Below are 26,414 nucleotides of genomic sequence, written 5' to 3' on the forward strand. Positions count from 1 at the left end.
ACTTTATTGTTTTACGCAAAATAGTATAGCTAAAAAAAAGTTAGCAATGACTGAGGCTAACAATGTAGTGTCTTAAGCCCATTACCAAGATACACTTCTTTCAAGCTTTATTTTTACCAAGGTACATTTTAATTATACTTGCTGTTTTTCTTTCTTTTCCAGACTTATTAGGAATTAAGTAGGTATTAGTAGTAATTACCTTGTTTATAAAACTAAAAAAAAAAAACACTTGTTAAAATTAGCAATAAATACTACCTAGATATTGGGAATATTGAGTGACCCTATTTTATTACTAACACTTGTATTCATTTGTACATATTTTTTAAACCTTGAATAAGAACAAAAAACGAGTACTTTTTCCAGTTGTAAAATAAGGCATATTAATTTTTTAACAATTCGACCCTATGATTTTCACCGCAGTTGTATAGTAACTATCTTTTTAAGTATTTTCCAGTATATTTCCCACGGCCGACGGCCATATTGCGACACCGACAGTGCGGTCCCACTGGAGCGAAAGAAAACAAAAGCAAACGTGAATCAAAAGGCGCACGCGGCAAAATGTAAAAACTTGCTTATTGGTTTATTTTTAACAGTTGCCGTCATCGCGTTCACATTTTGGCCGATTGCTCGCGCGTCCCGTTTGCGTGTGTTAATTAAATTTATTTCAGCCATTGCCAATTGCTGCGTATATTCGGCGGTAATTAACGACCGAGAGCCCGCAAAGTCCATATAAAGTACGCGCCTGCAGTTAGCGGCACGATTTCGTACAGTTCGGTCCATCGTTTTTTTGGGGAATTTCCACTGCAGCACGCCATGGTTTTGACGAATTTCGAGTGCTGGGCACATGGTGATCCGTCGGCAGCCGCCACTTTCGAAACCGAAATGCTGCGTCCTTCGATGGATCCTTTCAATCCACGCGCCGTCACTTTCATGACCGATGCCAACAACAACAACAATAATAACAACAACCACATTGAGCCTGGGCAAGCGATGCCGGAAGTCCTGCCCCTGGAAGTAATGCGCTGCAAGAAACGCCTGAATCCCGGTCAAAATCCTGTCGAGGATGCGGATGTGGACCAGCCGATGTACACCAAGCGGTGCCGCTACGACGAAGCCGATCTGGCCGCCCAGTATTGCAATGGTAAGCACTCTAGGGTTCTTCAAATCGGAATTACAGTGCTCCCCCTAAAAAGTGAATAAAGGATAAAAGGAGTTACATTTTTTTTTTTGCAAACAAATTTGGTAGAGTGTACAACTTTGAAGTTTACACTGTGTCTCGCACTTTTTCTCATTTTTCACCTGTTAAAGCCAGTAAAACGCATGGTTTTACAGCCCCATTTATTTTATTACCGCTCTTGAATACACACACATTAATTTGGAATTATTTATTAATTGTTATTTGCTTAATGAATATATATCACAAGTTTAATAGAGTTAAGGCTAACGAAACAATCTTACAATTATAGCTATACAAATTTTTGTTTTTAGTTTACTAAAATATTTAAAATTTTAAAAATAAGATTAGCTGAGATTAATTGTTTTGTTTTATTTCCTTAACTTAATATTCTCTGATTTAATTGCAAGTAAAAATCTGGTAAATTACTGATTTAATCTAAGTTGCCCAGTGCGAAAATTTGCAAATAAGTCTTAAATTAGAAAAAGCTTTTAAGGTTTGTTGTTTTGCAAACGAAGCAAGTACTTTGAGTTGATTATCATTTATCTTATGGGTATATGTATATCTCGTTTTCAACTAATCCGACCATTATAATTAAATACAAATTATATTGGCCAACTTGAACCAAATAAGAAAACAATATTACAAAGTGAATTTAAAAAGCGGAACACACTTTATAATTTTTGCTATAATTTTCGTTTTTTTTATCATTCGACCTTGACTCGCGCATTTAATTGGCGTTGCGTGAAAAGTGTCGTAAAACCTGTAAATTTACAAAATTATCGGACCTTGTGGCCCAGTTTGTTTTTTTTTTTACCTCTCAGTGACCTGTGTTATCAGTTCCCATTTATTCAGTGAGATTTTTGCTATCGCTGACATATAGAAACCACCGCACGTCAAAACGATAAGCACTTGACAGCCGCTTAATTTCAGCAAAAGCAAACCGGCTTGACAGTCATTATATCGCTGTGTTTGCTCGACTAAACACACGACTTTCAGTTGTGGATTATCTGAAAGGGGTTGTGGAGATGAAGGGGTCAGCGTAGTGCTTAAATTCTCCTTACCCCGCGAGTTTAATCAATCTGCATTTGCGAAAGTGTTTCAACAACAGAAAACAAAGGGCAGAAGGCAGTGTGTGGGTGTATATATGAACAGCCGGTAAAAAAAAGTGTGTATATCTAGCGAGAGTGAATCAATAATCTACACCCTTGCAGAGGGTATAATGTTTTTTGTGATGTTTGAAAGACATTATAAATATTTTTTTGGTTTATATGGCATGCCACAAAAATATTTTTATTATCGGTTTTCTTGGTTGGGTAAATTTATGGACATTATAAAATTCATAAAAAATGTTGGCTTGGCGGATGTATAAATAATCGCATAACTTTAAAAACATAAATGTTGAAATATACTTAAAAAGTTAACCATTTTAAATCGTTTTAGTTATTTGTAAAATAGAATATCAACCAAAGTAATAAAGTATGATTTACTTGTTAAATTATTTATGTTTTCAATTATACAAATTTTTGGGTAAGCAAATCGAAATATTAATGTTTAAAATGAATACAAAATAAATTGAAAAATAGAATTTAACGAGGGTAGGGAGTAAACAATGTCATTAACATTTTGAAAATATTTTTCATGCTTAAACAACTTTTTTTTTAGTGATATAAACATTTTCTTAAATCTCGATTTGACTTGGTTAGTTTGTAGTTCCCTATTGTTTTGATATGGTATCAGCACAAACAAAAAAAAAAAAAAAACTAACTCGGAGATAAGAAATGACAACGACAGCAACTCGCAGCTCTGCTTCGAATTGGCTATAAATAAACGTTTGGTAATTGGGGCAAATATCGATAGTGTCAACGTGTTGCGTTGCATTGCCGTTGCACTGAAAAAATAAAATAAAATGCTTGAACTTATAAATTGGTTTCTCTCTCTCTATTTGCAGATTTCTTTTCCCTGCCTGCCACACAATTAATTGGAACACAGGCCTGTTTGATGGATTACGAGATGCCGGCCACCGGCGGCATGATGATGGAATCAGACACGAGTTTTCCAGCACAGCAGCAGCAGCAGCAACATCATCAGTCGCAGCAGCAGCATCATCATCAGCGCATTAATCAGCATTTTCAAGGTCATTTGCACCGCGCTAACCGTGATGTGAGTCGTTGCATGATGTCGCACATGATTTAGGGGCCCTCGTTCACACAATGTTTTAAATGTACATAGCCCAAAATGAACATGTACCTCTAACTGAGAAAAACGCACAAAAACACATGCAACAGTTCACCGAGCGACGCGTCTCTCTTTATTTGCAAAACAGCCAATGTATCCAAAAATGTTCGCATATTATTACTCAGAAGCCAAAATAACGCAAACAAACAATTGAATTCAAATTAATTGCAATGCACATACTTAACACGTACCAAAAATGAAACTTGTAAAAAAAAAACAATCAGCAAACGAAAGAACCAATATAAGTATTCTGTATAAATTGTTAAACACACAGCCCATACTGTACTTAATTGCATAAAGAATTGATATACTTAATTAGTTTCAATATGTAATCGTTAACTCTGCGAAACATTGCAATCAGCTAATACAAGAGCAATATAGTTTTAAGTAAAATGTTCAATCAGCTTGAAGCGATTGCTTAGAGCCTTCACAAAGTGTTGGATAAATGTATTTAACATATAATTCCGCCAATGTGAAGTTGCTGATTCGTAAAATTAGTTTAAATTACTCATAAGACCTAACACCATAAGTTCAAAATGTCATTGTAATATGTTTGTAAGCATATTGATGATTTATATATTACGACGAACAACGAATTATGAAATATTTTGTTTACCCTTAAAATACTTTAATGATCTTTTCCCAATTTTCTTCTTAACTTTTTTTTTTATTATTTTGAAAAATAATGAAAACAAAAACTTTTTTTCTGTCATAGCTTTTTTCCTTCTAAATTTCAATATCTTAATTTTTTTTAAATGGAAAGATGTTTCTAAAGAAATTCATATGAAACTTGAATTAATATTAAGTAAATATTTTAAAATATCCTAAATATACAAATTTTACATTTATTTAGATTAAGCTTTTTTAAATCCCGTAAATGTTTCAGGAATTCAGCAAACCATCTTTTAAAATCAGCAAACTTTTAACAAACATGTTTGAATCAAAGGCAATAAAACACTTTGTGAAAGATCTAGATCTAGCAAATGCAACAAGCCAGAGCTACGACAGCGAGTCTAAGATCCAAAACTGATAGACAACTCTACCCACTCTGCTCGTTTACAGAATCCGCAGAGCACCGATTGCCGCCATCGCAAATTTCAAGAAAATCTATAGATCCCCTCAAGAATATCAAATCAAAACCCATAGGCAGCGAAGCCGAAGCGGACTTGTATATAGCCACACACGGCGGTTGTCTGCATCACTTCCGAAAGCTCAGCGGGTCGGAGCTAGAGGAGTTTGATATCTAAGCAATAGCCAAATCAACTCCAAACGAGCATTGTAAATCCTAACCTAAGTAGTAATATAAGCTCTCGCTAATCGCAACTTGAAGGTGCTTAGTATTAGTATTTGAATTCTAATAAACCATAAGCTATCATTGCGAAGCTCAGATTAAGTTTAGAATTATTTAATATGGGCATTCTTATGGGGGCCTTCTCTATTTTTCGAACAAAGTTTCCCCTAAAACAAAGGTGTTCCATGTAAAAATTTTTTGAGTAAAAATTGTATATGGATTTGGTCTTGGAACACGTTTTGGAAGTTTGAACAGTGGGCCTAACATCGATGCTAAACACTTTTTAAACTTTTTTTACTTCCGTTGAATTTAAAATAAATCGATATTCTACTTAATTTAAATATTTTTAACTTTATTTAAAAGTTATTTTAAATATGAATTTATTGCAATTTTTAACATTTTTTATTTGACTATTTTTGAAAAAATTATTTTATATTTACATCATTATTAACTTTAAAAAATGCTTTGAAATCAAATATTATGATTAACTAATTTATTTTTAAATATAAAATATAAAAGTTTGAACTCAATAGTTACAACCTCTTTTTACTATTCCATTTTTTAAAGGTGGATATGAACTGTGCATGAAGAGCACTTTATAACAAGTTTTAAATATTCCACGACATGTTGAATAGTGGTATTTTAATCTATACTCTATCAAAACATATAATTATGGCAAACTAGAAACCAGGCACTTGAATATGGCTCAAATTACGGTGAAATATTAAAAAAAATTCTAATTTTCAAACGAATATCTTGGTTTCCCTATAAATAAATCATTCAGCAGTTTTCTTTTCCAATAAATGCCTTACTGTATTTTCGAAGGTAAATAGTACAGAACTTTGTGTTGGTATCCACTAAATAAATGCAGTGTTAAATGCGACAGAATTTCATTACTTAAGAATACTTGATGCGGTTGTTTGATCGCCCTGATCCGCTCCCCTGTTGATCAGATCTGCAGCTTCTGCTGTTGCAGCTGCCCATTGATGTAGTTCTCCTGGACATCCTTGACCATGAAGTCCACTAAGTTGGCCAGGTCGTACTTGTGCTGCCAGTGCCAGTCCTTCCGGGCATCCGAGTCATCGAACACCTCTGGCCACGAGTCTGCGATCAGTTGACGACTGTCCGGCTGGTAGGTCACGTGCAGATTGGGCACGTGCTTCCCCAGCTGGGCAAACAGCTCCTCGGGAGTGAAGGACATGGCGGTCACGTTGTATACACGGCGCTTCAGCTGCTCATTGGGTGCCCGCATAAACTCCAGGAGTGCTCTAATGGGGGAACAAATTAAAGATTCATAAAAGATTGCGCGATTTTAGTTTATATAAAAATAACACTATTTTGAAAAAAAAGAATCGCCTATACTTTTATACCCGTGCAGAATGTATTATAATTTCAGTCAAAACGATACATTTCCGACCACATAAAGTTAATATATTCTTGATCAGCATCATGAACATTATGATCAGTCGATCTAGCCATGTTCATCCGTCTTTCTATTGCAGAAAGTATATATGTTATCGGAACGAGCTGAATCGGACGACTTATACCACATATAGCTTCCACAGGAACAATCAGAAATTTAAATTTAAAATTTTAAAAAGCTGTTGTTTTAATATTTTTTGGATGATTTACAATTATTTTAGAATAAAGGCTTTAATTTTATAAAAATTGGACGACTATATCGTATATATGCCATACGAAAGATCATATAATTCATCGAAAAATCTTCATAGCTTGACTGTTTTGAAATACAGGCAAGGATAAATATCTAAATAGTTGTTTAACAAATATTCAATTTTTGAAATATCTGCTTGGGTATATAAATTTCGGCTTGCCGAAGTTTTCTTCATTTCTTGTTAAAATTTACTTTAACTCCTTTTGTTTCCATAGTCAAAGAAAAAAAAGTACTATAGTTGACTTGAAGTTAATGCTTTACACTCACCGCAAACAATCCTCAATGTACATCATGGGCAGTCTTGTATCAGGACGAAGATAGCAGTTGTATTTACCATGTCGCAGGGCATCGTGGAATACTGCCACGGCATAGTCTAAAATATAAAGAAATATATATTTCACTTTTGATGTACTGCAAAACAAATTTCAATTATTTATATTAATTGAATAAAATAACTTGTATTTTTATTTCAACACAAATATTGAAAAGCTTTACCGTAGTTTTAAAGCATACGTAATTTAAGCAGTAACATTACGTATTCAAAATTTCTATCCTTAAAGCTATATTTTTGTCAAATATCAATTTGACTTTCCTTTACTCTTAGCAACCATAAGTGAAAGCACTTGAGGGTATAATATTTCTAAGACATAAACATCATCAATTAAATCAATTCAATTGTTTAAAGGAAACATTAAAATGGGTCACGAGGTTTGCTCCGCCCAACCAAAAGGCGTAGCATGAGACCTACCTCGTGTATAAATTACGCCCATTGTCATGCTCTTTGATTACCATAAACCATCATCAATTGAGGCATTTATGATACAAAATTGGATTAAATAAAGCTTGAAATTCGCCTAGCGACACAGTTTCAATGGAATAGTGACTCAAAGATATTTTCCCGCAGATTGATATGCATGAGACCATGTAGAAAGTACAGGCGCTTAAGTAACCATTCCTACCTGTGGTGCCACCGCCTGGCGGATCACTCGATATAACTCCGGGGAAGCGCAGGCATCTGAAGTCCAGGCCAAACTTGTGGTAATAGTATTCGCCAATCAGCTCGGCGTGCACTTTGGAAACGCCATAAATTGTGCGGGGACGTTGGATCTGTGGAATTGGGCCATAAGTATCGAACAAACTTTTGGCTGTGCAAACAGGAGTCCTACCGTAACATTTGGAGTGGGATTGCGGGGGCTGTCGGGGCCAAAAGCCCCGATGGTGCTAGGCACAAAGATGCGGAGCCTATATTGCTTCGCCAGCTCGATGACATTGTGAACACCCTCAATGTTGACCCTATAAATTTATATCAAGCGGAATTTTTATAAGATAGGAAAAGCGTAGCAGCATTTATGTTTTAAAAACTTAAAACTTAAATATAGTTTTAGTTTCAATAATTCATTAAAATACACTTTTCCATATAATGTAGTAACAATTTAAGAAACAGCCATAAAACATAGTGCCACTGCACTTTGCATTGGAATAAAAAATTTTTAATACATGACATATTTTTCTAATGAAAAATTAAAATAAAAAGTTGTGTTTTATAAATCTTTTTTTAAAAAAAATATTTAAAATAATATACTTATGATAAATGTGACCATCACGAATATAAATAAAACTTTCAATAGTTTTTTTGAAAATTATTTTTGAAAGCTGTTTCCATTACCTAAAAAACTACTTAAGTGTTGTCAGCAAGTTTATAACAATAAATATTTGGTAAAGAGAAAGTAGTACGATTTTCGGAAAATAAATGATTAATTTTGGATTATGACTGAAATCGGAAGGGACAAAAAAAAAGTTGAATATATTCTTGAGTAAAAAAATCGTACCTCACTGCCAGCGGCACATTTTGTTCGCCCACGGCACTGAGCAAAGCCGAGAAATGGATCAGCCAGTCGATGCGGTGGTTCACAACGATCTTCTGCAGACCCTTGAAGTCCAGGATATCGGCAAAGATGTACGGCCCATTCTCCAGCACAGATTGACTGGGCTTGATGATGTCGGAGAGAATTACATTCTCGCTGCCATAGTGCGCACGCAATAGTTTTGCGCACTCAATGCCCAACTGCCCTAGGCCACCTTTAAAAAATACAAAATATAACATTACATTTGAACAAGTATCAATTAATAAAAAAAAGATAGACCGCAGTCGCTATTGTATTTGATTTTTAAATTAAACAAAACAAAAAATATTTAATTACTCGACACTTTTATATTTAAACTCCAGGAATATGTCTCTATATAATGATTTTATTTAATTTTATTTATATGTCACTGTGAACGACTGCTTTCGACTAAAACAGTGTTGTATGGTTACACAACTATATTGATTACCACAATTTGGACAACAAGTTATGTGACCAGCATTACAATTTGGAAAATAATATTTTTTTATACGTACACTTTTTGGGAGGGTTAGAAACATGTTTAAATAACTTTATAATTATTTGACGATAAAGATTTTCTTTAACTATTTTAAAAAATTCTCTTTCTGTTACAAACTTTTATGTTTTAATTTCCTTTTTCTTTTACGAAAGAGTTTTCCTGACCCATTTTAAAGATCACTGATAAGCAATGTACAAATATTTTGTATAACACACGTTCAGCGATTTAAAAAAAGTAACTGCTTATAAACATTTTGAAAAATTAACGTTTTTAAATTTTGGCTTTTTTTTTGCCTGATCTATTTTGAAGATCACAGTAAATCAAATCAAATTCAAATCTTTTGAATAACACACCAGCAGCGGTTAAAAAATTACTGCCAATATTTTAAAAGCTGCCTTATAATATTTTGAAAATGAAACTTTTTTTCAAATTTGGCGTGTGTGGAATAGAAGAATAAGTGATAAATATTCCGGACGGACAGCTGGGTAGTCCGATCAGCCTTGAACGCATTGCTATGCGGATAAATATAGACCGTCCACGTGGCGCGGCAACTGACCTGTGATGAGAATTTTGGGCGGCCTGCCCTCGTGGGGCACCTGGTGGACAGAGCGGCGCTGGACGAGCTGACTGGCGACCGGGGTTATCCTGGGGATCGAAATCGAAATCGGACTAGGGAAGGGGGCCAGGGCCAGGCTGGCGAGGCATTTGCGAAACATTTTCCGGACTGACTGAATCTTCCGATTCGCGACGAGCGCTGCCAGCGAGCTACGGTTTTCAACTGATTTCGAAATTCGCAATATATTTTTCACCAAGCCCTCAACATTACTTCACTCCCGCCCAATTTCCGCTATATGTTTTCACATATATCGCATGAGCAGTCGGATCCCGTCGGCTCCATTCGTCTCGTCTAGTCGCTTAGTTACTTAGTTAGCGTGTTAGAGTGTTAGTTGGCAACCAGTCAAATTCATTATGAGCGCGAACTGTCGCCATGGCGCACCGAATTTGTTTGGGGCCCGGACCCGGTCCGAGATTCAATAAAAACGAAAGCGAATATATGGAGGAGGCCCAACAATTGACAACAACAAGTGCCTCAGATGGATGGGTTTCCTTTTCGGTGGCGGGGCAAGTCTAAATCAGTGCAAATACATCGTACATAGTACATATTGCGTTGGCTGGGCATTACGCAAGCTTCAATTGGAGGCTACAGGGTGCTCGGTAGTTGGGGTTTCGGACAGGCCCCCTTTTTTTCGTGCCCACTCTAGGGGGTGTGTCTGTACTCTTCACTCTCTAGAAAAAATTTATTTTAAAAATTTTAAAACTGGCTCAACGCAAGCGTGTCCTTTTTATATGTTATAAAAAAAACATTGTATGCCGTCAAATATTTTAATAATCAACTAAAAATTATTATTCCATAAAACACTGCCTAGTAAGTTTCGGTTTAGCTTTAATTGTTAAAATTAAATTGTTGTATTAAATATAACTAAATATTTTCATTATTCACTTTATAAACAAAATTTAAATATTTTAGGAAAAATACATGCTATTAAAATTTAAGAAAAATATTACAAAATAAATTTTTTTAACTAGATACTCATCATAGGTAGTTTCAGCTATGAAAGTTTTACAAATATTAATATTTGTTTATACATTTAAGTGTTTGTATAATATTTTTTATAATTTAAAAGTTTTTTACTTATACATTTGAATGCAAAATATGTGGTAAAACTTTAAGTCAAAGACCCCATTCAGAGAACACAACAGATACAGAATTTAGAAAGACTCAATGATAAATAAACGTGCCGCAAATCAAATTAACCTTGGGTGAAAAATTCCATTTCGTTGACAATGAACTGAAGTCCCTAAGGGGTCATTTAGAAATAGATTCCAATTAGCGGGGTAGATAACCTAATCCGCATTCAAATCGGACACGTGTAGGACCCAGATAGAAAAGTGCAATGAATTAGCACTAGTTGAAATGACTGACTGGTTATGGTTTTCCATAATGGTCTTATCATCTGGTGGCATATTGGGTGCACAATAATAGCCCTGACAACCCATATTTACTCAACTGCATGACGTATTTAAATCTAGTAAATATTGTGCACATAGAACTAAAAATATTATTTTCTTGTCAAGAGAAAAACAAAAGCAGCTGAAAATTTTACTTTTTCTTTCTGAATGTTTTGCATCCATCGCGAAATATGATTTACTTGTATATAAGAAAAAATTTAACAATAATAAGAAAACAAATAACAATATTTAGTTATTAATCGTTTAAGGGGTATTGAATATAATTTGGTTGAGACTAAACGAGTTTTTTATACCTAATTTCGATGGACCATTTAAATATTTCTGTAGTAAATAATTGTTTTCCTTTTATTCTTATAGGAAAAACTTGTCAAACCTTAATATTAGTATATATTGTGACATGTTTCTTTTTCTACTGCTTTTTGTTTCTGAGGTTATTTGAAAAATAACAACTTTGAAAATATTTATAAAGAAACTTTATACTAGCTCTACCAGAATGGATTGGGATATGAAAGCATTATGGAAGAAGTGATTAATGACCACAATGAACATCGGAGGAATTGGTTAGTCCCGGAATTTACCGTGTCCAATGAACTCTCCGAAGAATCTGAAGAATATGCAAAAGTATGCGATACTTCGAAATTTATATACACGTTATGTAAAACACTTCTTATATAGCATTTGGCCACCTTAAAAATCCCAGATCAAAAGTTGTACAAAGACCAGGAAGATTTTTTTGTGGATCATCTGGCTTTTCCCATATCGGATCCATTGAAAAGACAGCTATACAGAAAATATTTGCGAATTTAAGAATAATAATTGTGTTAAGTACTGGTCCACTGCAGGGGCCAAGTGTTATCGTAAGGCAAAAAATCGCAGAACCAAAATTGAACAATCTTTGGCCGATAAGTTTTCAGCAATCACGTGGAAATCATCTTTGAACATCGGTATTGGATGGGCACCAAAGAATCCCGCGTAAGTAATGAGTATTTCCCTTACCCTAATGTTTATTCATGTATTTGCAGAAACCCGAATGGAAGAAATATACTGGTAGTCAGGTACACTCCACCCGGAAATCAGCCTGGAGAGTACGAACAAAATATAGAAAATGAGGAATTTTTGGACTATTATACTTTGACTGCAGTACCCGAGGAAGAAATTGTGACAAACCCCAAGACTTCAGGAGGCTCAAGTGACAATGCATTGCGAAAGCAAATTAATATAACTTTAGTCGTCTTAATTTTGCTGTTTAGTTTGAATATCGAATCAAGGCCAGTTTTCTCTGCTTCAGGTTAAGTCAACAGCAAATTGTAGAATTTAATAATAATAATAAACATTTTTTTTGTAAAATAGTATGTGTTTATTTAGATACAAATAAAATAGTTTTGATTTTTTTTTTTGGAAAAAAATATGACTAGCAGTGTTTTTTAACAAAGCCAATTAAATTTTAAATTAACACAAAACTGATTGAAACTTGAGATACGGCCACACAAAAAAGTTTTGAAAATATAATTTCAACAAAAAATAGTGCGAAGAGAATAACTAATTAACATTCCGACTGTTTTATCACAAAAAAAAATATTGCAAGTAAGAAACCATATATGGCTTTCTTTGCGTAGAGGTTTAACGTTTTTCCCGGTCTCTAAATTTACAAGCTGTTGTTAGCTTAAAATGCAGATAAGAAAACAAGCTCAGAGGTGATTTATTTAACATTTTTCGATTTGAACGATCAAAGACTAATACTTTAACTAGAAAGGGTAATAAGCAACGAAATGTTTCCATCGCAAAAATGTTGTATGGAAATACTTATACTTAGGCTTAAATTTTAAATCGCAATGCGGTTATTTATCATTTATAATTTATTTTTTATGAAATTGTTGCCGATTCCCCATATTAAACAAAAATATATATTTCTTTTGTGGTTGGCAAATATGAAGCCAATTAAACATGTTAAAACATTAATGTAATCGAGGCTTGCTATGATTATCAAATTAAATGCCAAGATTAGCACTTGGCCTTTGTTTCCACAGTGATTTCCTGCCATAATTCTCATAATTTCACTTGCAATTTCAACAAAACGCTGGCTTTAAACAATTTTGAGTTCCGAACCAGTCCGAACCCTCGAACTCGAGGGAAGAGCGACCTCTGATCCGTGGTCACAGATCGCCTCACCTGAGTTCCATAATGGAATCCAATCCACGGCGAGAATCAGCCAAGTGTGGCGCCCAACGTGGAACCCAACTCCCATATGGCGCAGGCAGGAAACTCCATTCGAGCCGACATTTCTGGTAGAAATCTTGAGTAATCTGCTGGGCTGAAACTTATTTCGAGTAACAGTTTTCGCGTGCATTCCAAACGAAGCGGTTCGTCTTAAAGAAAACGCGGAGTATTCGCACAAAGTCCATGCCAAATGAGTTCCAAGTGTTGGTGCTTAATTGCATAAAAACGCCTTAAAGAAAAGCAAAAGTGCTTTCGAAAGTGAAGTGAATTAAATTAAAATAAAGCCAAAGGGTTTTGGCAAATATTGCCAGATATTTATTTCAATAGCATATAAAGATATCCAGTGTTAAGTTTACCATTACTTGGATTAATCGGATTAATAGTGCGACCAAAAGAAGTAACTGTCGGATTTATTTGTTATTGAGTAAGTCTTACAGTGTTTATCATAAATAAGACAAAGAATAATCAAATATAAAGACTTAAAAAGCCAAGAATTCGTAAAAACAAGATAAATATGAATTTATTTATTAATTTAATACCGAAAATTAATTTAAGATGAAACCTCTTTTAAAATTAAAGCAAATTTCTGATAAAAATTATAACAGTATAATACCCTTATTGTTTAAATTAAAACACAAAATTTCATAAAATAGAAAGTGTTTAAATATTTATAGAAATAAGCCTGCATCGATTCAGTGAAAACTGTCTATTGTCTATTAGTTTTTGAACTAATAAACTTATTGAGTAACCTTTAAAAAATTAAAATTTAGGTCTAGAAACAAGACTGCATTGATTCTATCAAAAGCTTAGAGCTATAAGTCATTAATGTCAGATAAATTAAGTATCCCTTTCTTCCCTTTGCATTGCATTTTAAGATCTACATCTACATTTTTAAATTTTTAATATACATTTCGCAAAATTAACTAAGAAATAAGACTGCATCGTTTATAACAAATAGTTTTTCTGCCTTCTGAAAATGTAGTTTTTGATCTATTTAACTAATTAAGTAATTGCATTCATAGATTCGGAAATAAGACATCAAAAGTTGCGAGCCATAATTCATTTAAGTCAGCTTAATTAAGTATATCTGTTCTTCCCTTTGCAATTGTATTTTTTGATTTTATTAATTAACCTACATCTAAATTCTAAATCTACATTTCGCAAAAAGAACCGTTTAATGTAGAACTAAACAGTTACTTAATTAGGAGAGTTTGAGGGGGACCAAAAAGAAATCAGAGCAGGAGAAATTGTCGTTATAGAGACTTTCAGGGAAAAGGGGGATTGGAGGCGGTGCCTTCACTTAGTGTGACTTCAAGGCGTGCAATGCAAGAAATTACACACAACCAAGGGGTACCGAGAGATACAGATACTGGTGCAGATACAGCTACAGATACAGATACAGATACAGATACAGATAGAGCGTACGGCCACAGATGCAGATACTTCGAGCCGAACAATGATGAAAACGACAATAATTTCAAGGTTCGTTTGATGTAAACTCCGCTGCGCATGCGTAGAAACGGTGGCAGAAGATAAAGCTAAAACCGAAGTTGAATCGGCGGTTAGCGTTTCACTCTAGTCCAATGTTTTGCAGCTGCTTCTCTGGCTTCCTATTGCTTCCTACTGTTTCTGTGTTTTCAGTTTTTTTGTTAAATGATTACAAAATTTTCGTTGAAAAGCCATGTTACGCTTCTTGGCGCAAAGAGTTTCTTTTTTTTTCGGTCCGAGTTGCGCAGTTGCATGTGAGGGTGGAATAGGTATAGTTATAGTTATAGTTAAAGCGATGCCATGGAAAGGTATAATGTCTATACGTTATGAAGACCCGACGAGTCTCTTTGGGGGCTATTGCACAAGACGGCGTACGTATAACTTCCTGTCGTACGACCCACCTCAAACGATGGGGCTTTGTGAGCAGTTAGAAGCGCATCTTGGGATGAAACTTTTTATTTTAACTCACATGGACGAGATACATATTTCTTTTACAATGAACCACTGGATTTTGAAATTAATTACATAGACGTACGAAAAAACCCCAGCTAAAAAATTCATCTTTAAGCAGTTATGTGTTTCTGTAGTTAGTCCGTGTAGTTATGTCCACTGTCAAAAGTATCAGTTTAATTTTAAAAGACATTAATTTAAAAAAGGGATTATAATTGATAAACTTTTCGAATCTTGTTTAATTGAGATTACGAACCACTTAGAAGAGTTGGGATTATAAAAAACATGGAGTGGATTTCCAAGAATTAAATATGTAATCCCCGATACCACAATACCTAAAAACTTCGTTTCAAATTTTATTTGTGAAAGGATATTTAGTTTATGAATGCAATGCAATATTAAAATGATATATGTAATACAAAACTTATTCATTGATTAGGCTATTACGGATTATTTGTTTAATGAAAACAACAAGAAAAAGAAAAATCCCAGCTACCACAAATAAATGTAATTTATAATTGTTTGGAAACCTGGTAACATCGATTAACAAAAAGCTCTCTTTAAATCGGTAATAAATTAAAGACAAGAGACATACAGGTGAAGGAGTGATTAATAGCTGATACCAACCTTATGTTTGGTGTCGATATCTAATCTGTCTAAGCCATCCATAAATTCAATTGAATACCCTTCCATAAACTTCTTTATTAGCACTTGCACATTTGCCTTTCCTAGACTTCAATAGATAAGATCGCCAAGAGTATTGCTCTTCATTATTTTCGGTGTTTTTCGTGGGAATAATTCTAAGATTTATTGGAAAAATTGAAGTACACTTGAAGGTTAATTGTACTTCGTTTAAAGAAATGCTATTTTTGCAGCTTTATTTTTACTATTCAAAACTTATATTTTATTTAAACCAGTACGTTTTAAGTCAACGACCCGCCTCTATCTAAATGTATGACTGACAAAATGAGTGCAGTACGGTATTCTTTATTGGTTCATTCCCTAGCGACCTTCGTAGGAGTTAATGCGTTTGATAATCGGATCGTTGACCAGCTCCTTCATGTTCCGCGCAATGATGAAGTCCAAGTGGTTGAAGCTCTGCACAGGCACACGGTAGTCCTCCTTCAGATGGACGAAGTTCTTCACCATGGTGTCGACGTCTTTGGGTCCGCAGAGGGCATCGTTGTTGCTGGAGTACGAGTGGGTGGGTGCGGTGATCAAGCTGAGGTCGTAGTCCGGAGGCAGATCCTGGCCGTAGATCTCGTTGTTCTTCTTGGTGCCCCAATCGTATTGGCGGAACTCCTTGGACTCCCACAGCTGCAGGTAGTGGATACCCTGGTTGCTGGAGGAACCAGCCGGATGGGTCTCAATCAGAACCTTCATGGAGCTCTAGAAAAGGAAGCAATATTTTCAAATAATTATTCCTTATTTAACTCTAGTACTGAAATCGAAGTAAATGAGCTATGATTATGACCAAATATTAAAAAACTGATGGTTTTGACCTTTAGTTTTAAACTTTTGTACAAATCGAAACCATACAGATCCTATGAACAGAAAACGACTTTAAAGGCTACACCCATCTGTCATTTGGATACTTGGACGACCCGCAAATGGGAAATTCATATAAGACCCAAAAATTGCCACACTGATGAGTTGTGAAGATGAACTTTCTTTTGAACACTACTAATAAAACGATTTAAAAAAAAAAAAAAATTATTTTTTTCTTTTGATTGATTTAGAAATCATTTTAGTTGTACTTTTTGGGACATTTTGGATTGAATCCTAGTTGAATCCCCACCCATGGGTCACTTATGCTACGCTATACACCCTCTCCCTATTTTAAATTAAATTTAGTTCCAACTCACCGCATTGGCGTTGACGTAGCCCCCGTTGGCGAACATGATGAAGGCGTTGTCGCAGATGGCGCTCGCATAGTGGCAGCTGTTGTCCACCACCCGGTTGACCAGATTGTTGTGCGGGATCAGCTCGGTGTCCACCAGCAGCTGGTTCCAGATGCCGCCGGGAGTGCCCACCAAGGGGCCCAGGGCCTTGAAGACGAACGAGGTGCCGTGCTCGAAGAAGGCACAGGGGGCGAGCAGGTGACCGGACTTGATCTTCTCACTATACTCAGGTCGCTCCGACAGCAACACCAGGTAGACGGTGGTGCCCTGCGAGTGGCCGGCGTAGTGAAGCTTCGAGTGGCCAGTGGCTTCCAGGATGTAGTCGATCATGGCGGGAATGTCGATGGTGCCGATCTCGTGCCAGTCAAAGTGCCAGAACTTGTGGCTGTTCAGCGAGATGAGGTTGTTCTCCCGCGAGTAGATGTTGCCGCGGGCATTGCCCAGCCACACATCGTACCCGGCGTCGGCCAGCAGGTAGGCGAGGGAGTTGTCCGGACCGGAGGAGAGCCAGCAGTCCGAGTTGCTGAACAGTCCGTGCTGCAGCAGAACCGGCGTCCGTTTCTCGTTCTGATTATTCAGCTTGTGGGAGTAGGGCAGGCGGAACAGGGTCAGCACATAGCCATCCTCGGTGACCACCTGGTGCGTCTCCGTCGGGTATCCGTGCGATTCCATCCTTTCCGCCGAGTTGACAATCTCAGTCAGGCAGTACTCCGACTTCTCGGCGACGGCCAGACCCGCCACCAAGCTGAACAGTAGGGCGTAGACGATTGGATTCATTGTGGGCAATCGAGTTTGCTGGCTAACAGGCCGTGGGGCCTCCTTTATATAGTCGGCTCTTATCTGCTGGTCGAAACAGTCCCCTGATTTGGCCCTGATTTATGAAGATACCCCTGTTTGGCACACTCCAAGAATTGGTGGTACGACTTTTTGGCCTTGACTAAGCGATAATTACAAAATTTTGAGCTTATTTGAATCGAGGAAAACTTTTAATTGTAATGCAGTAACATGCACTGGACAACTTTCTATTAAAATAAAATAAAACATTTAATTCGTCCAGGTCAACATGCCCTTAATTGAAGTTTTTATTTCAAAGAAAATGTAAACAAAATACGAAATTTTTGAAGAAGTAACGCTATTTTATTTTTAAATAATAGTTATTATACATATATCAGTAATTGAATATAAGATCTATAATTAAAAAATTTAATTCAAAAAGTTGTATTTTATTTAATTGTTAAATGACGTTTTTAAATCTTAGTATTTTTTGAGTGCAGGATTGTCCTGATTACCGTACACATGCTTGATTTGATAGGGGCAAAAATCACAATCAAGGGGGTCTTGTCTGCAGTTCGGCGGAACCCTCGACCATAATAAAACATAATTTATTTTTAATTCAACCTATTCCGCCAGCTAAATGTGATTAATATATGACGGGAGAATTTTCCCAGCCCAAGTGTTTATATGACGTTTGTTTTCATTCTTGGTTTGTTGGTCGCTTTTCTTATACATTTTGATTTATGGATTGGACATTATTAAATACACTTTGTTGAAATAGCTTTAAAGTTAACAGTGTTAGATTATTATAAAGATATGTATAATCCAAGTAATTGAGTTTGAGGGTAATTTATTACTTCAGATATAGTGTTCATAATTTTCTTAAGTTGAAATGTTTTTTGGCTAGACTTTGAATTTAATGTAAGTCTTTTCAATCTTTCTCTTATAGCTATGTGCCAAGTTGGCCACAACCAACCAAATCCACCCACTTAACCTATGATCTAGCCGATTATTAAAATGTTGCTGCCCATATTCCTACTTCTCTGTATTGGACTCAGTTTGATCAAAGCCGAAAGTTGTCCCCCGTCGCAGGCTATTTTACCTTGTCGCTGTTCACTGAGAGGAAAAGAAATCCAGATATGGTGAGTTAATGTCTTTTTCTTTTCTTTTAAATAAAGAAATTATAAATATTATTTAAATATGGTTTACAAAATTATTTAATGAAATATGATAGGTTTTAAAAAAATCTTATTGCAAAGGGCTCTTTGCAAAAAAATGTTATTTTCGTATTTTTAATAATAATAATAATAAAATTTACGTATTTGCTAACCAAAACAACTCTTTTTTCGTTTCCAATAAGATTTTTTTTTAGAAAAAATCTTAAATTAAAATTATTTATACTTTTTAAAAAACTAAGAATTCAAAGAAGACAACTTTAACGCTAATATTGCAAAGGCTTACATTTTTAAAATGATTTTTTTTTTTTTTTTTTTTTTTTTCATTTTAAGCTTACGATACACAAAACCAGATGATAATTTAATACTTAATACTTATTAAATAACACGAAAAAAAACCAAACCGATGTAACCATTTTTAGATATATTACGCCTGTTCGAAGACCATAACCTATAGGGTATCTATAGATGTCCGGATTTCTTTGTAGGGGCAGATATTAAAAAATGTACATTGGACTGAATTCATGACTTTTAATATATTACGATTATCCCATTCCAACTAGGTGCTCGCACAGCAACCTGCCGCAGATCATGGACGGTCTGAAGGCCGTGGAGCGGAACATTAAGGGGCGGATCGATGAGTTGGTTTTGGAGAACAACCAGCTGCCAGCTCTGCCGGGACGCTTCTTCGGCAGCCTGCAGATTGTGCGCCTGATGCTGCGCCACAACAGCATAGAAAGGGTGTCCAACGGGTGGCTGAATGAGCTGGAGAACGGCCTGGTGGAGATCTTCGTGGTGGAGCCGCAACTGCGCAGCATTCCGGCGGAGAGTCTGAACGGGATGATCAACATGCTGGCCATCACCATCCAGAGTGACGAACTGAAGCACCTGCCCGACTTCTCGGGGCTGTTGAGTCTCACCTACCTGAGTGTCCAGACAGGTGCTCTGCAGGAGTTGCCCTCCCATCTGTTCAGACATCTTCCCAAGCTGCAGCACATTCACATCACCGGTGGTGGTGGACTCACCCGCCTGGAGGCGGGTCTCTTCGATGGCTTGATCTCCCTGAAGAACCTGGATCTATCGCACAACGGCCTCAACTGGATTCACCTGCGTGCCCTGTCCAGGTTACCCAACTTGGTTAGCTTAAAGCTGTCCTATAACCAAATCAGTGATGTGGGCATGGTGGGTCGCATTATCAAAGATCTGGAGCATCTAAAGAAACTGCGACTGGACCACAACCTCATCACTGTGATCGAAGATGGCTCCTTTGTGGATCTGCCCAATCTTTCAGAGCTTCACTTGAACGATAACAGGATCGAGGAACTGCAATATGGAGCCTTCTTGGGCACGCCCCAACTGAAAACCATCTATCTGCAGAACAATCTCATCCGGCGCATACATCCGGAGTCCTTGCTTCAGGCCAGTGGAAGTGGTGTGGAGGCGGTGCACATCTACAACAACGAGATTGGTCATGTGGAGGTTCTGAGGGCTCTGCTGGATGCATTGCCTACCCTGCGATATCTGGACATGAGTGGAAATGTGCTGAGTGAGCTACCCTACGGAGCTCTTCGTGGTCACGGCACTCTGGAGCAACTGCATCTGAATCACAACCGACTGAGGCTCATTGAAAGGGATGCCCTGATGGCCATGCCTGCTCTAAGGGAACTGCGGATGAGAAATAACAGTCTGTCTGCGGATTTACCCCTGCCATTTTGGAATCTTCCTGGCCTCAAAGGCCTCGATCTGGCACAGAATCAGTTTGGTCGGGTGGATTCCCAGTTGCTGGCGGGGCTTCCTTCTTTAAGACGTCTAGATCTGAGCGAGAATGGTTTAACCGATGTGGCGCCCAATAGTTTTCGCCATAATCCCTCTCCTCGAAACACTGAATATATCGTCTAATGAGCTGACCAAAATCCACTCCTCCACCCTGATACATTTGGAGAGGCTCTTTGAAGTGGACGCCAGTTATAACCAGTTGAAGACAATGATCGGAGGACTGCCTAGGATTGTGGAGCGCATCTCGCTGAAGGGTAACCACATCACATCACTACCAGCAGCGGCCAGCAAGGATCTGCAGTTGCCCAATTTGAGGATGCTAGATCTTAGCCAGAACCGCATAGAACAGCTGCCCAGACATGGTTTTCAGGGGGCATCGGAGCTGAGGGTTTTGAGTCTGGCTCAGAACGAGTTGCGCCAGTTGGAGGACACCTCGTTCATTGGAATTCAACGTCTGGAGTTGCTGCATTTGCAGGAGAATCAATTGGGTGAAGCGGATGAGCGGGCCTTACTACCTCTGGCCGAATTGAGGAATCTCAACTTGCAGTCCAATAAACTGGAGGCCATCACGGATAACTTCTTCTCGAACAACAGCAGACTTGAGCAGCTGGATCTCTCCAGGAATCTAATACGCAGCATTTCCCCCACTGCCTTCGATACCCAGAGGTCCCTTGAGTATCTGGATCTTTCGGGCAATGCCCTGCTAGACATATCCGTGGGATTGGGCAACCTGAATAACCTGAGGGACATCGATCTTAGTTATAACCAGATTTCCCGTATCCAATCCGATGTGATTGGTGGCTGGCGCAATGTGGTGGAGATCCGTTTGTCCAACAATCTCATCGTAGAGCTCCAGCAGGGCACTTTCCGAAATCTGCCCAAGTTGCAATATCTCGATCTTAGCAGCAATGAGATCCGTAACGTGGAACCTGGAGCTCTAAAGGCACTGAACGAACTGCAGGAATTCGTCCTGGCCGACAACAAGTTGGTGGAGCTGAAGGACCATGTCTTTGAGGAGCTACCAAGTCTACTGGCCTCCCACTTTCAGTACAACAAGCTGCGCTACATCTCGCCGGAAAGCTTCCACAATGCCAATTCGCTGGTCTTCCTAAATCTGTCCAATAACCATTTTAGGAGTATGGAGAATATTGGTCTTCGGAGTATGCGCAATCTGGAGGTTTTGGATCTGTCCACCAATGGTGTCAAACTGGTGTCCACGATGCCACTGAAGGCGCTAAATTGGCTGGTTGAACTCAAAATGGACAACAATAGAATATGTCGTATTCAGGTGAGGTTGTTTAGTACTATAGTAAATGTGTATATATCTTTCTATGAATTTTATATATATTTTTTAATTTTTAAAAAACAAATAAGTCTATAGATTACCTTTGTTTCGTTTAGGGTTCTCCATTTGAGACAATGCCTCGTTTGAGAGTCCTTTCCATGCGAAACAACCAACTTAGGAGCATACAAGAGCGAACTTTCCGAAATCTGCGCGGAAACATAGCCATTTTGGATGTGGATGGTGAGATCTTTGCAAATCCGATAAAATAAACTAGTGTTAAATTAATTTTTTGTTTTATAACAGGCAATCCCATTGACTGCAATTGCGAGATGCAGTGGCTTTCGGTGTGGCTGCAGGAGACGAACTTTCCGTACCCGGGACCCAAGTGCCAGGATGGACGCCTCCTGAGGTCGGCCCGCATGGAGAGGAGTCTCTGCGTGGGTCCGGACATCTACGGAAACGAGCGGACCGATGGCAATCAGTTGCCACTGCTCAACGAGCACGGCGATGTCTTTCAGCGAGATTTGCCCGAAGATTTCAACGATGAGTGCGAGGCGAACGAGGTTACAAGACTGCCGGGAGATCGACCTCTGGTGGGGGAGAGCGAGTACTTCTACGATCAGTATGTGGACGCCACTGAGGCACCAGATACCGCCAACTCCGTGATCAGTACTTCGCAGCGACCCAAACCCAATCCCACGCTAAACAGCAATATAGATCTGAACAACACGATACTCCATACGAAATACTTCGATCGCAGACCGCAGTCGGGATCCGGATCACCTTTTACGTTCTTTGGCTATCCCCTGCCCAGTGTGAGTTTGGGTCGCTTTTTCGGTTTCGGGGATCGAGGACGAAAGCAGCGCACTGATGGCCCCGATGAGATGCCCGCCACCCATCGGATGGCACACATTAGCCTGCCGAGTGGACGTGGGAAAACGAGGATGTATCAGCCAAATAGCGCCGAATTCGAAAAGTATCTGAAGGATCAGCAGCAGCAGGAGAAGCAAATTATAGCCAGGAATCGTTATGTGGACACCGAGTCCACCACTTCGTCCGTGGAGGATGCCCTGAGCAATGAGAGCGGAAGTGCTGCCACCACAGTGGGTGTCTTTCGCACCACCTTTCGCGAGCCATCGAGCATCGAACGCGGTGGTTTCCGTCCCATAGTTCCAGCCCATGTGGGTGGTTTCATGCCTGTACATGATCCTCAGCAGCGACGTGGTTTGGTGGAGGCGGTGAATGTTACAGGGAAACCACCGGAGATGGTACAGGGAAAGGGTGAGAGGAAGTTTATTCCCATTTCTGTTCAAACAAGACCCAAGCCCACCAAGAGTAGTGGTGAAAGTTCGGAGACAGCCACTTATGATGTCACAGAGACCACGCCCGATGTGACCACCACAACGCCTCTGATGCAGAGGATCACTACCAGTACTACTAGGGCAACCACAACGACTACAACAAGGAGTACTACGGCCAGCAGTAGTACCCAGGTCACAACACTAAATGATGCCTCGTCGAGCAGTGAGCAGGAGCAAGAGTCGCAGTATGATGACGACGATCTGGAGGCACAATCAGTCACCCTGTTAAGACCGCCTCCTCTCGGGCAGACAACAACGGCGGAGACGATCCTACTGATTCCTCCGGCTGAAGAGCATGTGGCACAGATCAAGAGCCGTTCCTGGGTGACCACCACGACGCCTCAGAGTCCCAGTGACTATCAAGTAACTCCTGCCCGTCCAACGAGCACAGTGCCACCACCGCAACCTGCTTCTCCTCCATTACGAGGCGGAGGCCGCTCCACCATCACCAAGGTATACACGCCCTATCAGCAGCAGGTGGCTCAGCCCACGGCCGAGGAGTACCAGCGTACAACGCCCAGTGCGGATAACGAGGGCGTGGCCAGCGAGCATCAGCTCATGGCGAATGCCCAGAAGCGCACGGAGCTGGAACTTCTCCAGGTGGATCGACTGGATCGCAAGGATGGCATGGATTGGTACTATGAGAGCTTCAAGAAGAAGCGCGACTTTAACGGCGGTGCTGCTGTGCGGAAAACAGCCCACAAGGAGGTGTTCTACGATGGAATAGGTGCTTCGTCCAGTTGGAATCGATTGCACAAGAAGGAGATCCTCTTTCTCAGCTTGTTATTGTTGTGGGGAGCGTGTTAAACAGTTTTATAAGATCTTCGATTTAGAAAGTTAACATATTTTATTTCGTATGCTTAAATAAAGAATTTATTTTATATTTTAAGTGGCCGTTTTGACATCATTTCGGTCTAGCACCTGGATTTAAAAATAAAAGAAGATATTCCTGTTAATATATTTTATAATCAATAAGAAGTTTAATTTTGAGTAGTTGGTCAGATGGTGATGCATGTTAAAAAGATTTCAACATAGTTGCTCTGATTTGGGTATGAAGTTGTCATCAGTAAAGGATTTAGAAACAAAGTAAAATTAAACTAATGGTGTATATTACCTTTAAATTGATCCAAACTATCCAAACTGGAAATCTGCTAAGATCCTAACCTTTTGCAATGCCTGTAAAATTAAAAATCGAATTGGTTAATAATGCATTATTTAATTTACAAAATTAAATGTGTATTGTTTTTTTCAGATGGTGATGCATGTTAAAAGATTTCAACATAATTGCTCTGATTTGGGTATGAAGTTGTCATCAGTAAAGGAATTAGTAACAAAGTAAAAGTAAACTAATAGTGTATATTACCTTTTAATTGATCCAAACTGGAAAATCTGCTAAGATCTTATCCTTTTGCAATGCCTGTAAAATTAAAAAATCCAATTGGTTAGTAATGCATTATATAAGTTACAAAATTAAATGTGTATTGTTTTTTCAGATGGTGATGCATGTTAAAAAGATTTCAACATAATTGTTCTGAGTTGGGTATGAAATTGTCATCAGTAAAATTTTTACTAGTACTAAAAAACTAAATGCCGGTATTACCTTTTGATTGGTCCAAACTAAATTGCCTGGTAAACCTCTTTAAAGATTTTATCCTTTTGCATTTCCTGAAAGATTAAAATTATTGTGTTAGTGGTAAGTTTTAAAACGTACAGAGTAAAATATATATAGATCATTCAGATGGTGATGCATGTTTAAACGATTTCAACACAATTTTTATGAGTTTGGTATGAAATTGTCATCAATTTAGGAAATGGAGAACAATTATCCAAAACGTTGATTACCTTTAAATCGACTCAATCCTGGCTCGACAATTGTCCTTTTATTTTGCCTGCAAAGTTTAAAAAAAAAATGGTTACTTATACATTTTTTTAATACCATTAACATAATTTTAGTAAGTAATTCAGATGGTGATGCATGTTAAAAGGATTTCAACATAGTTTTTCTGAGTTGGGTATGAAGTTTTCATCAATTTGGAGGGTAAAGTAAGATATATCAAAATGTGGGGAATCATTACCTTTTAATGGATCGAAGATTCTGCTAGAATACATCTCAATCTTTAGTTATTTCCGTTAGATGCAAAGATTACCTGCAAAGAATTGAAGAATTTAAGACTTAATTTGGAGAAAGAGTCGCTCAATTCTTTAAAATCTCATTCAGATGGTGATGCATGTTAAGTATTTTTCAACATAATTTCTCTGCATTGGGTATGTAGATGTCATCATTCGAGTTGTTAAAGAACATAAAGTGATATGATTATAAGTTAAATGATTACCTTAGAAATGTGAAAATTTCAAAGTGCCTCTAGGTGTCTCACATAGCACCACGTGGTGCTCCATATAAAACTCAGTTATTGCCGGCTATTTGATCTTATTGTGGGGTCTGTATATAGATGTTTTGATACACCAAATTTGGGTTACAAGTTGGGCATCAAATGTGCTAAGCATCAGATGATTCTGACCCATTTTTTATATATTTAAGTAAATTGTGTGGCGCGACCGTCGCGACGACGACCTTAATCAAGAGAAATTCGGATGGAAAGAAGGCAGAAGGTTGCCGGACAGTCAAGAAATGAAAATATTTTAGGGCTGCCAGATACATTTATTGGGTGTCCACGAATAATAAGTATCGGTAAATATTCAATCAGTATACAGAATAAGGAGATCGTAAACTAGAAAAAAATAAATTTAAGAACATGAATTCAATTAACTCATTACTTATTTTGGAATAATTTGTATCTGAGCCAGATATTGCTTTCAGCTGTAAAAAAATATATAAGCAAATTTGTGTTTCTTAATACAAAAATGTACTCTTACGTACACTGGTCCATTTAATTTTTTTAATACGCACAGTCAGCTTTTTATAGCCCGAAAGACCTTGATAACGTTAGGATCCAAGCTGAAATTTTAATTTTTTTAAATGCGTAATAGCGTATGCACACAGAGCCGCTTAAAAGAGTTGTAGGAAAAAAGTTGAAGCGGTCCATTCACACTGACTTGGCGAAAATGCATCTCCACTTCCAAACAATCCCAAAAATCAGAATGATGAAGACTGATCTTAAAAGGGAATTTAATAAGAAATTTAAACATTTCGGAAGCGATTTTTATGGTGATAGTCATGCATCCATTAAGATGT

The 26,414-nt window shown here is 37.7% G+C and overlaps 5 protein-coding genes, 1 long non-coding RNA gene and 6 other non-coding genes across 12 annotated transcripts; 3 read left to right on the top strand and 9 right to left on the bottom strand.

Annotated features, from left to right (window-relative positions):
• Positions 1-504: 504 nt before the first annotated feature.
• Positions 505-4,799, top strand: LOC128260089 (uncharacterized). Its single transcript, XM_052992799.1, has 3 exons — positions 505-1,141; positions 3,126-3,311; positions 4,475-4,799. Exons 1-3 carry the CDS (start codon positions 814-816, stop codon positions 4,657-4,659), a joined length of 699 nt encoding a protein of 232 aa, XP_052848759.1. The 5' UTR covers positions 505-813; the 3' UTR covers positions 4,660-4,799.
• A 691-nt stretch (positions 4,800-5,490) lies between these two features.
• On the bottom strand, positions 5,491-9,783 carry LOC128260084 (L-threonine 3-dehydrogenase, mitochondrial). The gene is made up of 6 exons (XM_052992792.1): positions 9,320-9,783; positions 8,208-8,457; positions 7,545-7,671; positions 7,338-7,485; positions 6,646-6,751; positions 5,491-5,971 (listed from the first exon to the last, which is right to left on the bottom strand). Exons 1-6 carry the CDS (start codon positions 9,477-9,479, stop codon positions 5,653-5,655), a joined length of 1,110 nt encoding a protein of 369 aa, XP_052848752.1. The 5' UTR covers positions 9,480-9,783; the 3' UTR covers positions 5,491-5,652.
• A 1,374-nt stretch (positions 9,784-11,157) lies between these two features.
• Positions 11,158-12,098, top strand: LOC128260088 (uncharacterized). The gene is given in 5 exon segments (XM_052992797.1): positions 11,158-11,224; positions 11,278-11,415; positions 11,470-11,565; positions 11,567-11,766; positions 11,817-12,098. Coding segments are annotated over 5 exon segments (738 nt in total). The 5' UTR covers positions 11,158-11,191; the 3' UTR covers positions 12,088-12,098.
• Positions 12,099-13,146: 1,048 nt separating this feature from the next.
• LOC128260076 (protein artichoke) lies at positions 13,147-24,133 on the top strand. Its single transcript, XM_052992777.1, is given in 6 exon segments — positions 13,147-13,435; positions 18,574-18,766; positions 19,363-20,665; positions 20,667-21,863; positions 21,977-22,100; positions 22,164-24,133. Coding segments are annotated over 5 exon segments (4,614 nt in total). The 5' UTR covers positions 13,147-13,435; positions 18,574-18,641; the 3' UTR covers positions 24,029-24,133.
• On the bottom strand, positions 15,921-17,635 carry LOC128260083 (lipase 3). Its single transcript, XM_052992791.1, has 2 exons — positions 16,815-17,635; positions 15,921-16,338 (listed from the first exon to the last, which is right to left on the bottom strand). Exons 1-2 carry the CDS (start codon positions 17,625-17,627, stop codon positions 15,952-15,954), a joined length of 1,200 nt encoding a protein of 399 aa, XP_052848751.1. The 5' UTR covers positions 17,628-17,635; the 3' UTR covers positions 15,921-15,951.
• Positions 24,050-25,832, bottom strand: LOC128260094 (uncharacterized). The gene is made up of 7 exons (XR_008268107.1): positions 25,555-25,832; positions 25,297-25,368; positions 25,064-25,110; positions 24,822-24,886; positions 24,585-24,638; positions 24,336-24,397; positions 24,050-24,142 (listed from the first exon to the last, which is right to left on the bottom strand). It is a non-coding gene; the product is annotated as an uncharacterized LOC128260094 (long non-coding RNA).
• On the bottom strand, positions 24,213-24,297 carry LOC128260218 (small nucleolar RNA Me18S-Um1356). Its single transcript, XR_008268113.1, has one exon. It is a non-coding gene; the product is annotated as a small nucleolar RNA Me18S-Um1356 (small nucleolar RNA).
• LOC128260216 (small nucleolar RNA Me18S-Um1356) lies at positions 24,462-24,546 on the bottom strand. The gene has a single exon (XR_008268111.1). It is a non-coding gene; the product is annotated as a small nucleolar RNA Me18S-Um1356 (small nucleolar RNA).
• LOC128260219 (small nucleolar RNA Me18S-Um1356) lies at positions 24,701-24,785 on the bottom strand. The gene has a single exon (XR_008268114.1). It is a non-coding gene; the product is annotated as a small nucleolar RNA Me18S-Um1356 (small nucleolar RNA).
• LOC128260217 (small nucleolar RNA Me18S-Um1356) lies at positions 24,945-25,033 on the bottom strand. Its single transcript, XR_008268112.1, has one exon. It is a non-coding gene; the product is annotated as a small nucleolar RNA Me18S-Um1356 (small nucleolar RNA).
• On the bottom strand, positions 25,174-25,262 carry LOC128260220 (small nucleolar RNA Me18S-Um1356). Its single transcript, XR_008268115.1, has one exon. It is a non-coding gene; the product is annotated as a small nucleolar RNA Me18S-Um1356 (small nucleolar RNA).
• LOC128260221 (small nucleolar RNA Me18S-Um1356) lies at positions 25,426-25,513 on the bottom strand. The gene has a single exon (XR_008268116.1). It is a non-coding gene; the product is annotated as a small nucleolar RNA Me18S-Um1356 (small nucleolar RNA).
• Positions 25,833-26,414: the final 582 nt, after the last annotated feature.

This window comes from Drosophila gunungcola (assembly GCF_025200985.1).
Source record: "Drosophila gunungcola strain Sukarami chromosome 3L unlocalized genomic scaffold, Dgunungcola_SK_2 000014F, whole genome shotgun sequence".
NCBI lineage: Eukaryota > Metazoa > Arthropoda > Insecta > Diptera > Drosophilidae > Drosophila > Drosophila gunungcola.

What these genes read in the sequence shown, in the direction of transcription:
- LOC128260089 (XM_052992799.1), top strand. Translation starts at nt 814, where the DNA reads ATGGTTTTGACGAATTTCGAGTGCTGGGCACATGGTGATCCGTCGGCA. An exon ending in GGCCGCCCAGTATTGCAATG is followed by an intron (nt 1,142 to 3,125) that starts GTAAGCACTCTA and finishes CTCTATTTGCAG; the next exon opens with ATTTCTTTTCCCTGCCTGCC. An exon ending in CATTAATCAGCATTTTCAAG is followed by an intron (nt 3,312 to 4,474) that starts GTCATTTGCACC and finishes GCTCGTTTACAG; the next exon opens with AATCCGCAGAGCACCGATTG.
- LOC128260084 (XM_052992792.1), bottom strand. Translation starts at nt 9,479, where the DNA reads ATGTTTCGCAAATGCCTCGCCAGCCTGGCCCTGGCCCCCTTCCCTAGT. An exon ending in AATGTGCCGCTGGCAGTGAG is followed by an intron (nt 7,672 to 8,207) that starts GTACGATTTTTT and finishes ATAAATTTATAG; the next exon opens with GGTCAACATTGAGGGTGTTC. An exon ending in ATCCCACTCCAAATGTTACG is followed by an intron (nt 7,486 to 7,544) that starts GTAGGACTCCTG and finishes CCAATTCCACAG; the next exon opens with ATCCAACGTCCCCGCACAAT.
- LOC128260083 (XM_052992791.1), bottom strand. Translation starts at nt 17,627, where the DNA reads ATGAATCCAATCGTCTACGCCCTACTGTTCAGCTTGGTGGCGGGTCTG. An exon ending in GCTACGTCAACGCCAATGCG is followed by an intron (nt 16,339 to 16,814) that starts GTGAGTTGGAAC and finishes TTCCTTTTCTAG; the next exon opens with AGCTCCATGAAGGTTCTGAT.